This window comes from Mus pahari, chromosome 19 (assembly GCF_900095145.1).
Source record: "Mus pahari chromosome 19, PAHARI_EIJ_v1.1, whole genome shotgun sequence".
Lineage (NCBI taxonomy): Eukaryota > Metazoa > Chordata > Mammalia > Rodentia > Muridae > Mus > Mus pahari.
Window position 1 is genome coordinate 86,291,161 of NC_034608.1, and position 17,059 is coordinate 86,308,219.

The 17,059-nt window shown below is 52.8% G+C and overlaps 2 protein-coding genes across 3 annotated transcripts; one reads left to right on the forward strand and one right to left on the reverse strand.

Moving 5' to 3' along the window:
• Positions 1–437: 437 nt before the first annotated feature.
• Positions 438–5,002, forward strand: Mvb12a (multivesicular body subunit 12A). The gene is made up of 9 exons (XM_021219519.2): positions 438–585; positions 661–759; positions 922–1,018; positions 2,507–2,633; positions 2,830–2,949; positions 3,033–3,139; positions 4,044–4,105; positions 4,576–4,632; positions 4,742–5,002. Exons 1-9 carry the CDS (start codon positions 502–504, stop codon positions 4,802–4,804), a joined length of 816 nt encoding a protein of 271 aa, XP_021075178.1. The 5' UTR covers positions 438–501; the 3' UTR covers positions 4,805–5,002.
• Positions 5,003–11,524: 6,522 nt separating this feature from the next.
• On the reverse strand, positions 11,525–16,530 carry Tmem221 (transmembrane protein 221). Of its 2 annotated transcripts, XM_021219858.2 has the most exons (4): positions 16,061–16,530; positions 15,392–15,477; positions 13,032–13,262; positions 11,525–12,421 (listed from the first exon to the last, which is right to left on the reverse strand). In XM_021219858.2, the coding sequence occupies exons 1-4, from the start codon at positions 16,378–16,380 to the stop codon at positions 12,366–12,368; spliced, it is 693 nt and encodes a 230-aa protein (XP_021075517.1). In that variant the 5' UTR covers positions 16,381–16,530; the 3' UTR covers positions 11,525–12,365. The 2 variants fall into 2 exon arrangements, with proteins under 2 accessions (XP_021075517.1, XP_021075516.1); XM_021219857.2 differs by lacking the exon at positions 11,525–12,421 and having other exon boundaries at positions 12,793–13,262.
• Positions 16,531–17,059: the final 529 nt, after the last annotated feature.

Below are 17,059 nucleotides of genomic sequence, written 5' to 3' on the forward strand. Positions count from 1 at the left end.
TTTTGTTTTTTGGTGTTTTCAAGACAGGGTTTCTCTGTGTAGCCCTGGCTGTCCTGGAACTCACTCTGTAGACCAGGCTGGCCTTGAACTCAGAAATCCTCCTGCCTCTGCCTCCTGAGTGCTGGGATTAAAGGCGTGCGCCACCACTCTCTTGAAGTCCTTGAAATGACAGACTACATCTACCAGGCAGGCCTCCTCTCCAGGCCAGGAGTCAGAGGGTGATACCGCACGGCATTCTGGGGATTGTAGTCCCGACCGGAAAATGAACGCCCCCTCCGCGCACTGGGTAGTGATTTAGGGGCGGGAGTTCTAATCTTTTTTCCGCAAACGTATCTTAAGCGTCCAAAGGGCGGGTCTCCAGGGTTACTTTGGACTGGTCAGCGGTGCCTACGCACGCGTACTAGCTGCTTTGCGGAGCACTTTCAAAGGTGTTCTGGGAGTTGTAGTCCGAGGTTCCGGGCCCTCCGAGGTCGGTAGCTGCCTTCTGAGCTCCCAGGAAGGATGGATCCCGGGACGGACTCGGCGCCGCTTGCCGGCCTGGTTTGGTCGTCGGCCTCGGCGTCGCCGCCGCCGGGTTTCAGCGCGGTAAGTGGGGGCGCGCAAGGGTTGCGGGGACGGGCCAGGAAGGGGACGAAGCCCGCTGACCTGTGCGACCCGCAGATCACCTGTACCGTGGAGGGCGGGACGGCCAGCTTCGGCCGAGGCTTCGCGCAGAAAGCCGGCTACTTCCTGTGCCTGAGCACGCTGGGCATCCCGGAGGTGAGCACCGGTGGCCTGAGCCTGAGCCTGCCCTGCCCCTCGCCCTGCCCGCCGATATCCTCCACCCTTCTCCAACTCTCTCCCACCCTTACTGCTCATATCGTTGACCTTTCCCCTCCCCTCTGACTGCCCCCTTCCACCTGCCCCCTCTCGTGCTCCCAGAACCCTCAGGACAATGTGGTAGTGGACATGCAGATCGTGATGGACAAGGGCCCCCTGCCGTCAGGCTTCTCAGCAGTCAACGACCCTCAGGATATCAGTAAGATCCGTGGGCACGGGAGAGCGACAGGCACAGCGAACGGCCGCTAGTATATGCTTGGAATAGGACTTAGCTGAGTGGGGAGGCACAACCTGTAAATGCAGAACTCGGGAAGCTGAAGCAGGAGGATGGTGGCGAGTTCAAGGCCAGCCTAGGCTACAGAGTGAGGCCTTTGTCTCAACCCACTACTCCAGAATTAAATAGCTGACACATACTTGTCTTAGCATTCAGGCTGAGTCAGGAGGATGGCTCGGAGTTTGTATCCAGCCTGGGCTACAGAATGACGCCTTGCCTCAGCTCTTCCTAAGAATTTGAGCATAGTGGGGCATACCTGTCACTACATGAAATCCTGCCCCTAAACAACCACCCCACCCCCCAGATGTCTTTGGCACACCCACCCTCCTTCCTCACTGCCGCTGGTCACTGCTGCTTGCCCTCTGCTTCTGTGGCGGAGCGAGTCCTCCGGACCATTCTCTTTTCCTTTCCAGGCTCTTGCACAGCGAGTCCGCCTGGACCTGGCTTTCCCGCTCTCTGCATAGCTCAGCCTCCCCTCTCCCTTCTCCCCTGCCCGACCCAGCTGCCCGCCTCCCCGATGGTGCTTGGTTCTCTCGGTGTCTTTAGTGACGGCCTGGCAGGCTGCCGTGCAGAGGGTCAGGTCAGTGTACAGACAGAGGAGGCGCCCACAAATTCTCCTGTCCTCCTTTTGCAGCTGTTTCTTGACTTAGTGTTTAATTGGTTTGGGGGGACAGGGTCTCAGTGTGTAGCCTCAGCTGGCCCGGAGCTTCATAGTCCCATGGATTCATGGGACTGAGCTGTTGTGACCAGCCCCTTATAATCTGCAAAGTGTGGAGACTGTTGTTCTTCATCCCAGTACTTGGGAGGCCGAGACAGGAGGATCGCTTCCAATTCAGAGCCATTTTGGGCTATGTGATGAATTCCAGGGCAGCATCGACTACAGAGTGAAAAAAAAAAAGCCATGGCTGGAGCATTAGCTGAGTTAGGTTAGCAGAGTTCTTACCCGGTGTGCCTAAGGCCAGGCTCTGTCCCAGTACCACACCAACAGAGTCAAGAGGTTGAGGCAATATTGGGCATTCAGGGTCATCTTCGGCTACATTTTGAGGCCAGCCTGGGCTACATGAGATTGTCTGACAAACACAAATATATGCACGTAATAGAAAATAGCTCTTCTGACCTCGTGGAGCACACACAACAGCTGTAGGATGGAGTTTTTAAAGAGGAGGTCTGTGATCCCTTGGGGTATAGGACCAGGAAAAGTGAGGTTGGGGTGCTAGTCCCCTCCCCCCACTCCGTCAAATGTCAATCTGTTTCACCGATTCCAAAAAAATTAGTGAATCTCCTATTTATAATTTAACCAGCTTCCTGTGTGGTCCCTGACAGTGTTGTCCCTACAGTGTAGAGGCAAGCGTCTTCCGGGGCTCCCATCCCGGTTTTACATTCCCCTCTCTCACTCCCTGCCCCCACTCCCAGAGGCCTCTGTGTCCAAGAAGAAACGCATGTGTGTGAAGCTGATGCCCCTGGGGACAGCTGACGTGGTTGTGAGTGATGTGAAGCTGAGTGGGAAGACCAAGACGGTGCCTGGATACCTGCGAGTGGGGTAGGTGGAGCATCCCGTCCCAGCTCCTGTCCCTGCCATGTTGCGTCCTGATTTTACCTGCATCTCTGCATGTGGGGATGGCATCTTGAGGGCCCTGTGGTCAGTATGCTGATTAACATGTGGGTGAGCTGCTGAAAGAGAAACACTCCCAAACGGTGGCCACCGGAGATACCCTGCTCTCCTCCCCTTACTCCAGGGACATTGGTGGCTTTGCCATCTGGTGCAAGAAATCCAAAGCCCCAAGGCCGGTGCCCAAGCCCCGCACGCTCAGCCAGGACATGCGAGGCCTCTCACTGGACCCACCCAAAGAGCCCAGGTGAGGCTCAGGCACCCCCATGGGCGGATGGGACAGGAGGAAGACTTCAGGCCTGACTGAAGTCACTGTCCCCTCCTCCCCAGCAAAGGCAGCCACCCAGAGCGGACCTTGTCTAGGCTGGGCTCTCGGGCCTCCACTCTACGGAGGGCTGACTCCATCTATGAGGCGTCCAGTCTCTATGGCATCTCAGGTGAGCACAGAGTGGACTCTCTGGGGCTGTCCCTGGAACTGCCCTGAGCAGGCAGGGGGCTGGGATGCAGCCTCTCCTTGGCCTGCCCTACCAAGCATTCAGTTTTTAAGATTTATTTTTATTTTATATGTGTGGGTGTTTTGTCTGCAAGTGTGTCTGTGCATCATGTGTGTGCATGGTCCTGAGAGGCCAGAAGTGGGTGCTGGATCACCTGGAACTGGGATTGAGAAGGCTTGTGAGCTGTTGTGTGGGTGATAGGACCTGAACCCACGTCCTCGGCAAGAGCAGCCAGTGGCTCCTAACTGCTGAGCTGTCTCTCCAGGACCCAAACTGTATTTCCCCCCCTTGGTGCTGTTGAGAGCGGGAGACTAGGGCCTCACGCTCTGCAGGTGGCAGGGCAGAATCCAGGGTGTGTTGTGTGACACTTTTCATGCAGGACATTAACACACTTGTCACCAGCTGGGTATCACCAACAGACCAGGGCTGTGAGAGCTCGCTTCAGGGAACTAGGGTTTGGGTTTGCAGTCGGTGGGTGAGTTCCAGGATGGTGTAGGACCCAGAAGCAGCCTCCGTGCCAGGAAATATCATTCCACAGGGCTGATGAGCCCACAGCTACATAGACGGGTGCCCTAAAGGGGGCTTTCCACACTCTGGACTTGAGTGGGTTAGGTGAGACTAAGGAAGAATAACAGAGAGTGGTTGGAAGTCGGCAGGAGGGAGAATCCAGTGACCCCTCACCCTGTCCTCCCGTGAGGGACCACAGCCAGCAGACCCAGTCTTGGGGTCACTTCGAAGCAGTCAGGGCAGCTCTGATGGAGATCGGCCTGTGCTCCTTGGGTGGTCAGGGTCACAGAGGGAGGCTACAGGTCCTGGGCTCCTCAGCCTCCCTGGGCTTTCATTGCAGCCATGGACGGAGTCCCCTTTACCCTGCACCCAAGATTTGAAGGCAAGAGCTGTGGGCCCTTGGTAAGTCAGCCACTGTTCGAGGGGCTGTGACATTCCTGCTTCCGTATGACTGGGCACAATGACCATGATGTCACTGGGAGATGGATACAGGCCAAGGAGTCTGAGAGTAGGGATGTGGGAAGTGGGGCTAGACTCTCAGGCTAGCATCTGTGGGGCCAGTCCTAAAAACTGAGAGCATCGGGTACGCACGGGGGACATCCCAGTACTCAGGCAGCAGGAGCTGGGGGCCTATAGCACTTAGGAGTTTGAGACCAGCCTGGGCTAATTGAGGCCCATCTGGGAAGTTGGGGCCTGAAGAGGTGGCTCAGCCAGTAAAGGCACTCGACACTGAGCCTGGGTCCCTCCCACACCTCAGGAGAGACCACCAACTCCTGGGCGTCATCCTGTGATATCATAGATAGGCCTTGGTGAGTGTGTGCGCACCACAGTTCGGTGGGACTCGGCCTCACACGCGCACATCTCTCCTTTAGAACTTGTCTGCCTTTGGGGACCTGACAATCAAATCACTGGCAGACATTGAGAAGGAGGTAGGTGCTGGGACCCACCCTTTGCCCTTGTCTGCCTCCACCCCCCAGTCGTTCCCCAATGCCCCCCGGGCCCCAAGCCATCCTCTAGCCCCGCCCCTCTGCTCCCCAGTATAACTATGGCTTCGTGGTGGAGAAGACCGCAGCTGCACGCCTGCCCCCCAGCGTCTCGTAGGCCAGCCCCAGGTACCACCTGGCCACCTCCTGCTTTGCGGATACTGCTGATTGACATCCAGCCTCTCTGTCCGGCTGCTTGCATAAAGGGTCTCTTGCCTGGTGGTGCAGGGGCGGCCTGGGCAGAGCAACGGCCTTCTCTCGCAGAAGTCTAGAGGCCACATATGCACCAGCAGTAAACGCTCTACCTGGGACCCACTATGTGGAGTCTTTTGTTTTCTTTATTTTAAGATATATTTTGAATTATACATATGCACGTGTGCGTGCATGTGTGCGGTGTGCCTATGTGTGTGCATGCGTGCGTGCGTGCATGTTGGTGCTCTTGGAGGCTAGAAGGCATTGAATTTCCTGGAGCTGGAGTTGCAGGTGAGTCCCCTGACATGGGAGTGGAGGACTGAACTCATGTTCTATGTAAGGCCTAAATGTTATTTATGAGATAGGGTCTCAAGAAGCCCAGGCTGGCTGAAAACCCATTGCATAGCCTAGGGTGATCCTAGCCTGGTCCTCCTGGGGTTCCAGGCATGCTCTGCCACGCTTAGTTTATGTGGTGCTGGGCATGGAAGCTAAGAATGTGTATGTGCTAGACACATGCTCTGAGCTGAGGCACAGCCAGGTGTGCACTGGCCAGCAGAGCTGTGGCCTCAGCCTTTTGTTTGTTTGTTTGTTTGTTTAAATTTTTTAATTTTGGAGTTTTCTGAAAATTGGTTTCATGTAGCTTATCCAGGATGACCACAAGCTTATTAACTTTTATTTATTTGTATGTGTGGGGGTGCCTCAGGAAGCCCCTCAACCTGGCTGGATGCACTAGGCCTCGCCTCCCCAAGCATGTATAGCAGTAAAGCCTGCTGAGACCCGCTCTCAGCCGCTGTGCAGTGAGCTCCAGGTTCCCAGTGTTGTGAGCTGTCACCCTGCTGGGTGAGCTCATCTTTTGGAGATTGAGCTGTCTTGGAGTCATTTCTACTCCTGTAAATAACCTGAGTAAAACTCGGTGGCTAACCAAGTTGGTATTGGTGCTTTGGTCTGTGGATGGTTCCCTAACTGGGGAACATCTCCCCCGCTGGGCCCATACAACACCTTCCACTGTGTGGGTCCTGGGGTTTGAACTCAGATTGTCAGACTTGGCCGCAAGCACCTTTCCCTGCTGAGCCATGTCACCAGCCGTCTTTAGAGACATCTTAATTTACACATGGAGTTCACTCATAGAAATAAGAATCCTCCCTTCATATACAAGCCCTGGAGACTGACAGTACTTAAAAACCAAGCTGAATACTTGACAGTCTTGAGAGGTGGGCTGTGAGCTGCAAGTGATGTGCATGCAGACTGTCTGCAGGAACATCTGTAAACCCTGATGCAAGACACATCCCCTACACTGAGGGGCTAGGACGGTGCACTCTTTTGAGTGTCACCTAGAGCTGTATTTGAATTACATTTGTTTGCTCGTTTTTTGAGAGTGGATTTCTCTGTGTGGCTCTGTTTGTCCCACAACTTGCTCTATACACCAGGCTGGCCTAAAACTCTGCCTGTGCCTCCTGAGTGCTGGGATTAAAAGTGTGTGCCACCACTGCCCGGCGTGGGATTTACCTTTATGTGTGTGCAGGAGCCCTCGAGGGCCAGAGGTGGCACCGGGTCTGGAGCTGGTGTCACAGGTGGCTGTGCACCACTGCGTGTGGGTGCTTGGGGACAGCAGGTGGCCCTGATGGCCGAGCCATCCTTCCAGCCCACATCTCTTCTCACCCCTTCCATCTGCCTTTGTTTCTCTTTTTCTGAACAAAGACTATGCTTTGCTGATTTCAAGATTAACAGACTCCCGAGGCAGCCTGGCTGTTGAGAAGCAGGCTGAAGGGAGACCTAAGCTTGCAGGCACCCGAGGGTCTCATGTTTTCTGGTGTTTGTAGCCAGACCTCTGCCGGCTTGAGGCACCTTTGGAAATAAACCCTCAGGTTTTGTCTGACATTGGAGGCCTTTGCAGAATCTTTGTGCTTTAGAACTACTGAGGGCAGGATGAAGGGCTGTCGACAACAAACTGGTGGGGCCTGCTGTTCAGTGGCCAGAGTATAGGAAGGTCAACACACTTGGGAGGATCAGAGGTGCAGTGTCCTCCTTGACTACATACAGTAGGCTAGCCTGTGCTATATTAGAGGCTGCCCAAAATAAGATAGGCTGGGTGTAGTGGCAAACACCTTTAATCCCAGCTCTTGTGAGCCAGAACAGGTGGATCTGTGAGTTAAAGGATAGCCTGGTTTACATAGTTACATGTATTGAAGGATAGCCTAATCTATTTAGTTCCAGGACCCCCAGGGCTTTGTAGAAAGACCTTGTCTCCAAAAAAGAAAAAAAACAAACAAATAAATAATTTTAAGAGTAAAGAAAAAAAGAGCCCAAATGGGAGAGCACGCTCTGTGTAGATACCACAGAGGACACATGCTTACAAAGTGACTGCCAAGTCAGGCGTGGTGGTGGCGCACGCCTTTAATCCCAGCACTTGGGAGGCAGAGGCAGGCAGATTTCTGAGTTCGAGGCCAGCCTGGTCTACAGAGTGAGTTCCAGGACAGCCAGGGCTACACAGAGAAACCCTGTCTCAGAAAAAAAAAAAAACAACCCAAAACAACAACAACAAAACAAAGTGACTGCCAAATCTGTCCACCTCACGGAGGTTACAGATGTCCGCAAGCCTGCCCGGGGTTGGGGACAGATACATTGTTTCCTTCAGTGCTTATAACTGCCAAACACAAGCAGATATTTCGGGGAGGTGGGTGCTGTTCTACTGTACTAAAGAGGCTGAGGCAGGTGGATTGCCCAGAGATCCAGCAGGTGTTTGAAGGACTCCCTCAGCTAGGATACCACAACAAAACATTCTAGCAGAGTCCGCCTTGGGGAGCCAGTAAGTTCACTGGGCTTCCAGAGCATGGTGCTGTGGTAATGGGTGTGGAGGACCCCAACGCAGCCACAGCACTGGGAAATGGTAACTGATGGAGCTGATGACCCCCACAGCTCCATAGCCGGGTCCCCCACTTGCCTCCAGACACAGCTGTAGGATTAGGGGAGAAACACGGGAGGGAGCACCCTCAGGTGTTCAGTAACCCTCCCCACTCTGGTCTGCTGTGCAGAATGGTTATCTCGAGGGGCCTCTTGAGTAGTCACAGCCACTCTGAGGAAGATGGCAGCTGCTGCGCCAGGTGGGCACAGGCTGGTCAGAACTAGGTCAGGAGGATGTCAGGAGCCAGGGCTACAGGACAGCCAGGGCTACACAGCTCAGTGCTGGGGACAGCACACTGTGACAGGGGCTGCCTGCAGCAGGCCTGGTTGGAGACATCTCAGAAGCCGGAGGCAGCTCTTTGTAAAAAGTTCTTCCCATTTCTCCTAACCTTAGTCCTGGACATCAGCTGTCGAGTTTGTTTGTGCATGACTGTTTTCAGTTGGCTCTGTTGAGCATGATTATTCTGTCTACTTTTTCTTTTAAAGATTTATTTATTAATTATATGTAAGTACACTGTAGCTGTCTTCTGACACTCTAGAAGAGGGCATCAGATCTTGTTACAGATGGTTATGAGCCACCATGTGGATGCTGGGATTTGAACTCCGGACCTTCGGAAGAGCAGTCAGGTGCTCTTACCCACTGAGCCATCTCAGCAGCCCTCTATCTGACTTTCTTACTCCCTTCTTCTGCTCTGGTGAATTGTGTGCTACTAGATGTTCCTTGATATAATGATTATTTTTTTCTCTCTTTTCTTTTTGTTTTTTTTCGAGACAGGGTTTCTCTGTGTAGCCCTGGCTGTCCTGGAACTCACTCTGTAGACCAGGCTGGCCTTGAACTCAGAAATCTGCCTGCCTCTGCCTCCCAAGTGCTGGGATTAAAGGCATATGCCTCCACTTCCCAGTGATGTAATGATTCTTTTTTTTTTTTTTTTTTTTTTTTAAAGATTTATTTATTTATTATATGTAAGCACACTGTAGCTGTCTTCAGACACTCCAGAAGAGGGAGTCAGATCTTGTTANGGATGGTTATGAGCCACCATGTGGTTGCTGGGATTTGAACTCTGGACCTTCAGAAGAGCAGTCGGGTGCTCTTACCCACTGAGCCATCTCACCAGCCCGTAATGATTCTTAAACAATCAAAAATTGAGGCATAGGGGGCACAGCATAGCACACATGGCACGGCACGGCACAGCACAGTCCTAATGGCCCAGGTGCATGCTGTGTGACCTCATCTTGGAAACAATGCAATAACTGCAGAATGGTAGTTACAGATTAATGCTTGACTTGCAAAGGAAGTTTAAAATTATTAGAAAAAGAAATAGAGCCAACATTGGGACCCCAAGAAAGCTATTAAAGTTATGAAATAACTTTTGCACAACATTTGAGAGTGGTTCCTGGATAAGCAAGTATAGAATACATAAAAATCTTATACTAATAAAACAGTCAAAATACTGGGACTCTTAGGAGAGTCATTGTGTGCCATGTGCAGAAGCAGAAAGCTAGTGGAACTACTGAGTTAAGGATTAACTTGATCCTTTGTGGCCGCTGCCTGGCAGCTTTGCCCATGTCGTTTATCATTAGAGCTTCACAGGAAAATACATGTAGCTGGCCTTGGGGCTCTGAGCTCTAAAATATAATAGGTCAAAAGTTTAAACAGAGATAAGCTTATAATTATTATTTTGGTCACAGGCCTGGGAATAGGGGGAGCTTGAAACTTTGGGGAACAATTATAATTCTTGATTCTTTGTGGGATGTGGTCATTCTTTTGAATTTGATTTGGTAACGATTATACGATGTCTTTTTTTTTTTTTTCTACCTGCTTTTGGAGTAACAATAAAAGACTGGGGCAAGAAAAAGGTGAGAGTGGGGTACACATGAGGTGAATGTAGAGTGTGTGGTGTGGACAGTGAGTGAGGAGAGAGTAGGGGGACAGTGTGGAGTGTGTGTGAGTGAAAGAATGTGAGGTGTGTGTGAGGTTAGAGTATGTAGTGTGTGTGTGGAAGAAGAAAAAGAACACACAGAGTGAGTGTGTGAGTGTGAGAAAGGGAGTGAATGAGAGAGCACAACCCCCAGCCCAGAGAGAGCAAAAGTGCATACAGCCTCAAGTAGGGGAGGTCTTTAAGCCTTAAAAAAAAATCACCTATGACCTTGTACCCAAAAAGTTGTCTGTGTGTGTTTATTATGCACCTTCCAGACAGCCCTGCAGTTGAAAACTCCCATCCTGTGTTGAGGCTGGACAGATAAGCTTTGAAGTGGGTCAGCAAGGACACTCGGGTGCCACTAAGCCACCCTGGATGGCACTGGGCATCTGCTTGCCCTTACCTGGGCTGCCAGCCCCACCCTGGCTACTGTGGCGCCAGCCACCAAGTCTGATCTCACCCCCAAGCAAAAGCCACTTGTTCTCCCTGGCCACCTTCCCAGCTGCCCCAGAACCACCCGGGATCACTTTTCAGAGCACTTTGGGTAACCAGAGGCCTCCTGTGACCTGTACTTGCCCTTGAGTCAGGAGAAACCAGTCTGTCCTGAGCCACACACTGTGACACAAACCTTCAATCCTGGGGGAGCACTCTAGGCTGCTGCTGGGGTCCCACAGGGCCTGCCTGGGACACACAGCTGTGTGGCTACAGCCAGGGGTCTATACAGAGTGCATAGCCAACCCCATCAAGTCTGTAGGGAAACAAAGGCCACTGTACACCCATAGTAAGCAGTGCTTAAACTGTTTCTGCATCTTAGTAATGAGATGTCACCTCTGTCCCTATCTCATGTAGCCACAGGCTACATTACTTTTTTTTTTTTTTTTTCTGTTTGAGTTTCATGTAGCCCAGGCAAGCCTCAAACTCACTATGTACCCAACTGTGACCTTGAATTCCTGCCTGATTCTGCCTCAGCCTCTCAAGGGCTGGATGATAGCTTATACTCCCCAGTCTGAGCACACAGCAATCTTCCTCCTGCAATCACACATCTATACTACCATGCCTGGCCAACACAGGCTACTTTGTTCAGGCAGGGTCTCACTATGTAGCCTAGGCTGGCTTAGAACTTGTGGAGCTCCTCCTTCCTTGGCCAACTAGCTGCAGACTCTCCCTGGTGGCTCTGTGAGGTGAGCCTGTACTAGAGGCATAGAGGGTGACTTAGCCAGGCATGGTGGGCATCCCGACACCCAGAGGTGGAGACAAGAGGATCAGAATTGCAAGTTATCTTCAGCTTCATAGCTGGCTCCAGTGCTACATAAAACCTCATCAGAACAAACAAGGAGAGGGGAGGGTGTCTCAGTCGTGGCTGTTGGAGGAGGGAGCCACATTCTGCCACACCCTGATCAACTGTTTTGCCTGATGGCTTGGCTCTGACCGGGCCTGGGCCTGGACAGTCCCAAGATGGAGGCTGAGATAAAGCCTTCTTGGCTCCCCAGTTCTGCACCCAGTGCGGTGCCCAAAAGGAGGGTGGGTTTTGTCTTTGCCTTCTGACAGCTATTCGGAGTATCTTGACACAGCCTTGGGTGAATTCCAGGGCTCAGTTCAAGATCTCAAGAGGAGAAGAGGGGACCAGAGGAGGGAGAGGCAGGTGCAGGCCCAGGGTACAGCAGCTACAAAGATTCTGGGGCGTGGGAGGGGAGGCAACAGCAGGCCAAGCTGGTTTTGGCTACACAGAACGTTCAAGAACAGTTGGGCTACATGAGACAAACAAGGAGGGGGGCCGGGGGATAAGGAGAGAAAGAGAAAGAACAACGAAACCAAACAACAAAGCCACCATCTGAGTTTATTCCTGTGGCTGTGCAAGTCGAGAGCAGTGGAGATCCCTGTAGTCCAGTGGGCCTCTTCCTTTCCCTAAGGAGGCAGTCCACACAGGAGCTTCCACACATGTGCCAGCTTAACACTGATCATCAACCCAAGCAGATCTAGACTCAATTTGGAGACCACCTCTGGGCATGTTAGGGTGCAGTTTCCAGGCTGGCTTCAGTGAGGTGGGACAGCCTATCCTAAATGTCGCAGTACCAGCCCATGGCTGCAGGGACCTGAGGCAGCTTTCACCCCCTCTCTGCTTCTTGACTGAGGAGGTCACATGACTGCCGTCTCCAGTTCCTTTGCCTTCATGATGAACCACACCCTTGAACTGCATGCAAGACTGAATAGGCCCTTGCTCCCTTAAGTGACTGTGGTCAGGGTGTTTGATCTCTGCGACAGACATAATTGACTAAGACGCACAGCTGAGTAAGGTTCGGCTTGCAGCTGGGAGCCTGTTAGCCTTTGCTTCCTAAGTGTCTTGGTCACAGCAACAATACAAGTAGGATACATGGCTAATGTGAATTGAGGGCCTACTGTGTGTATTTCCTGTGTCCCTTCCCCTGTCTGCATGTTACAGATAAGGAAACAGACACAGCAAGGAGACACACTCAGCCATGGACTCACAGCCAGACTCCAGCCATCCCTGAAAGCCGCTGGGCTTGGGCTGCTCTGAGCTCCACAGTCAAGGTTCAGATGTCCACATCTCCCCAGGGAGTGCTGGGGAGTTGAAGTCTAAGACTTGAGCCTTCTTCCAGGAACATGGGAGTGGGGTCATGAGGCCTGGGTGCAAGCCCAGACTGATGCTCAGAAATGGGACCCTTGGTGAGCCACAGCCCCTACTGGGGTCTCCGTTTCCTCATCTGTAGAACGGATAGAGAACCATGGAGTCAGAACACAAGCCGACTTTTCCCCCACACCTATAAAAGACCCCATGGGTTCCATTTCTCAGCCTCCCGGGTATCAAGGTCTGGTTATTTGTCACTGTCTGCCCAATAAGATGTGGGCAAAATGTCTTGAGATTTTAAAGGCCTCTAGAAAATCTCCCATATCTGGCCTTTGCTTATCTCTTTAGCAAGGAGGTATAGCACAGAACACTGGAAGCTGTTTTATATCACGGGGTAACTGTGATGTAAGCCAAGGATTCCATAAACTCGGAGGAAGGCCCATTGCTGCAGTAGCTGAGCTGGACCTATCTCTGTGTCTTCTTGTCGTCTTACCCCTGGTTCCAAGCTCATACGAGTGTGGCATCCTTTCTCATATCCAATGGCCTGTGGCCCAGCATGCTATGCATCTCATGAGTGACCCCATCCCAGGGGCCCATGCTAGGCAGTAATGTCTGGGGCAGGCGAGAGGCAGGCAGACTGCTCTCACTGTCTCTCTCTAAGACCGTGGATGTGATACAAGTGGCCATGGACCCAGAGGGGTCCCCAGGCTCTCGGGAGGTGTTATAGAAGGTCTGGCAATGGGTACCCTGCTGGGGCTGAGCTCTGCAACCAGCTTTGGAGTCTTCTGAAGGCCTGGCCGGCTCATCTTCAAAGGATGGTGGGGACAGCTCCCGGAGACCCCGACGAGTGGCCTGAACAGCCCGGAACAGGGTGTGCGTCATTATGGCCACCAGGATAAGAGCACCTGAACCCAGGATGGATGCAGCTGCTGCGCCAGCCTCGATCTCGAACAGCAGCAGGGCATAAATGGCCAGTGCTGAGGAAGGAATGGCTCACTTACTCCACAAATGTCTGCTTTCCCAGCTTCGGGGGGAGATCCCTTCAAACACAGAGTAACAGCAGAGAACCCTGGACCAGAACACAGGAGTGCTTCTACCCAAGCTTCATCACCAACATGTCTGTCCATAAGGAAACCATCGAGGTGTGGGGCCCCACACCGTTAATCCCAGCACTCGGGAGGCAGAGGCTGGCAGACCTCTGTGAGTTTGAGACCACCCTGGTCTAAATGGTGAGTTCTGGGACAGTCAGGGCTATATGGTAAGAACCCATTTCAAAAACAAAATAAGCAAACAAAAACCCAGCAAAAAAATGACTAGGCACATGGCTCAGCAATTCAGAGGATGTGGGTTTGGTTCCCATCACTGCATAGTGGTTCATGAACACCTGTAACCCCTGTTCCAAAAGATCTACTGACTTTTCTGAGCTCAGGCATCAGGTATGATGCAGACAGACATGCAGACAAAACACCCGTACACATTGTGAGTAGAGGACTCTCCAAAACCACATAGCCTGGGAAGAGTACAGATGGGGTTTTACTCTTACTTTTTTGCATTTTTACTGCATTTGTTCACTGTAAGTGTACAACATGCCGCAGTGCATAAGTAGAGGTCAGGGGATACCTTTCAGACAGATTCTCCAGAAGTGTGAGTCCTATCAACTGTGAGTCAGCCTTAAAGATGGGACTTCTTGTTCTAAAGATTTATCTTTACCCCTGTGTGTGTTTGTGTGTGTGTGCACATATGATTGTATGTAAGTGCAGGTAAGTGTGCAGGTGTGTGCACACAGGTGAGTAAGTTGGTACGTGCAGGTGTGTAAGTGCAGGTGCCCATGGAGATCAGAAGGTGTCAGGTCTCCTGGACTTTAGGTGGCTGTGAGCAGCCTGACATGGGTTCTTTGGAGGAGCAGAAAGTACTCCTAACTGCTGAGCCATCTGGCTCTCTGGCTGAGGCACAGCTCAGTGGGTCAGCACTTGTCTGTGTCCCAGATCCCAGGTTCCATCCACAATATGGTGAAATCAAAGCCACACCCTCCCAGGGACTGGACTGTGGCTCAGAGCACTTGCCTGGCATGCACAGGGGCTGGGTTCCAGCCTCAGCGCCCAATAAACTGGGTGTCATGGTGCCTGGCATTGCTCTGCTATGGAGGCATGGGGACCAGGAGCTCAGAGTCATTCTTGACTAAAAAGAGTGTTTGAAAACAGTCTGGGGTACATGAGATTGCTCTTCCGAAGTTCCTGAGTTCAAATCCCAGCAACCACATGGTGGCTCACAACCATCCGTAACGAGATCTGACTCCCTCTTCTGGAGTGTCTGAAGGCAGCTACAGTGTACTTACATATAATAAATAAATCTTTAAAAAAAAAAAAACCAAATAACCAAAAGCAAAAATTAAAACAAGACGGCTTGGGGCCTGGGAGGTGGCTCTCAGAGGTTAAATGCACTGGCTGCTTTTGCAGAGGACATGGGATCGGTTCCCAGCACCTCACAATTCTGAACTGCCTGCTGCTGCAGCTTCCAAGGAGTCTGTAGTCCCTGACCTCTGTAGGCACTGCACACACAGACGCTGCATACACCTCTCCTCCCAAGGTCTGGGAGGTGAAAGCAAGAGCAGATGTTCAGATTCAGCCTCACGACTCCCAGGCCAGTTCGGTTGACAAGATAAATAGCAACAATGATACATAATTGTTACACAATATACATAAATGATACATAATATACATAATGAGCATTAACAGAATCCTCTGTTCACTCTAAGCACTAACTCTTTTTTTTTTTTTTTTTTTTTTTTTCCGAGATAGGGTTTCTCTGTGTAGCCCTGGCTGTCCTGGAACTCACTTTGTAGACCAGGCGGGCTTTGAACTCAGAAATCGGCCTGCCTCTGCCTCCCAAGTGCTGGGATTAAAGGCATGTGCCACCACGCCCGGCCAAGCACCAACTTTTGTATATATAATGATCTCATCACTCTTCAATTATGGGGAAACTAAGGCATAGAGAAAGGAAACATATCCAAGAAAAAGTGTTGGAGCAACTGCCTGAACTCAAGCTACTGGTCCAGAGATCTGTGTGCACCCTGCCCCAGGTCCCCTGTCCCCCCATCACACACTACCTGCTAAGTAGACGGAGACCCCACAGCAGAACAGGCCAAGTGCCGAGTGCCGGAGGAGACGGCAGTCATACAGAAACCAGTCCGACCTGGGGGGGGGGAGGGCAGGAAGGGGACAGTGACCCAGTGACACCAGAAACCAAAGTCTAGAGTCTCAGCCCTCCACCTGCCTACCTACCTAGCCAGTCATCCAGCTGTATCATCACCGCATGTACCCCTACCCCCATCTATCCACGCACCCACCACCCATTTGCTTGAATCTACCCATTCCCAACCAGCACCAGACTTCCTTACACAATGGAGGGTCAAAGTTGGGACAAGGGTGCAAGGGTGTGGTTGACTCGTTGCTTCGCATCCCCACTGTTCCAAGTACACCAGGTTCCCTACACCTGCACCACCGAGCTCAGAGCCTTGAGCAGGTGACCGTGGGCCAGGCAGCGGCTTGCTGTCAACTGTCAGTCCTGCCCTTCCTGAACCCTGCTTCAGAGAGGGAAGCTGCGAGGTTGGGGTGCAGCTCCGATGACTGACATGTGCTCCCGCCCCCATACATAGGAAGCACCAGCGCAGGAAGGAGGAGGGCGCGCTGAGGCTCTGTTAGGATCACTCCGAAAAACCGGTGTGCTCTCGGAGTCTCAGTTTCCCTCTCTGTAGGTAGAGGCGGTGGTATCCTACCTGCCTGGACCCGGCCCGCGTGCCAACTCGGCGCCCAGGTGACCACAGAGCGCAGCGAGCAGCAAGCAGCTAAGCCCGAGGACCTGTGCCAGCGCGGCCAGCGCGGTCGCCAGCGGCAGCAATGCCCCAGCCGCAGCTTCAGGTAGCCCGGCATCGGGGTCCAGCTCCGGGTGCAGCCCGTCGGTGCGTACGCTCCGCAGCTCCGCGCGCCCTGCCTGGAGCTGGAACAGCAGCTGCGCAGCCAGCGCGACCAGCACCGCGGCCGGGATGCCCAGGAGGGTCATCGCGGCCAGTACCCGGCCTCCGTAGGAACGGCCCATGGCGCGGGCCTTGGATGGAGGGAGGCGGCAGGCGGAGTTCGGGAGTCCTGGGGTATGGACACCACCGGGGCTCGAGTGCTGATACCAGATAAGTCGTGGAAAATGCGCAAATCTTGGGAGAAAATGTTTTTTACTGCGTGTCAGCTGCGGGCGCCTCCCCCGGGTGTGCTGGGGAAGGGGGTAACTGGGGTTTTGTGGGGTTGGCTTGGGAGGGGCCATGCTAGGAGAGCCCGAGAGGGCGCCACCCTTTGCAGAGGGGCGGGGCCTATCCCCTAGGTGAACCAGGAGATGAGGGGCGGGGCTGAACATGCAAAATTTAAGAGGGGCGTGGTCTGTTTGATGAGCGGAAATGGGGCGTGGCTAAGGCGGAGCTTAAGAAGGCTCTTTAAGGGCGGACTTAAGAGGACCCGGCTCAGGGACATCCCAACGTCGGGGTGTGAGTCTTGTAGACAATGATGGGTGGGGTCCTCAGGGTGAAGGGACCAGAAAGGGAGTCTTGCAAGGCAGAGGTAGGAGGGCTCTAGTTCTGACAGGTGTTGAGGCGGAGAGGTGGGGTTTGGTTGGGCGGAGAACGCAGGGGGGGTGTGGTCTTGGGTCGGGGCCTGGAAATCCACGTGTCTGGGAGGGGGCGTGAATTGCCCCACCGTTTGGAGGGGTGGGGCGGTGTTTGGAGAGTTGG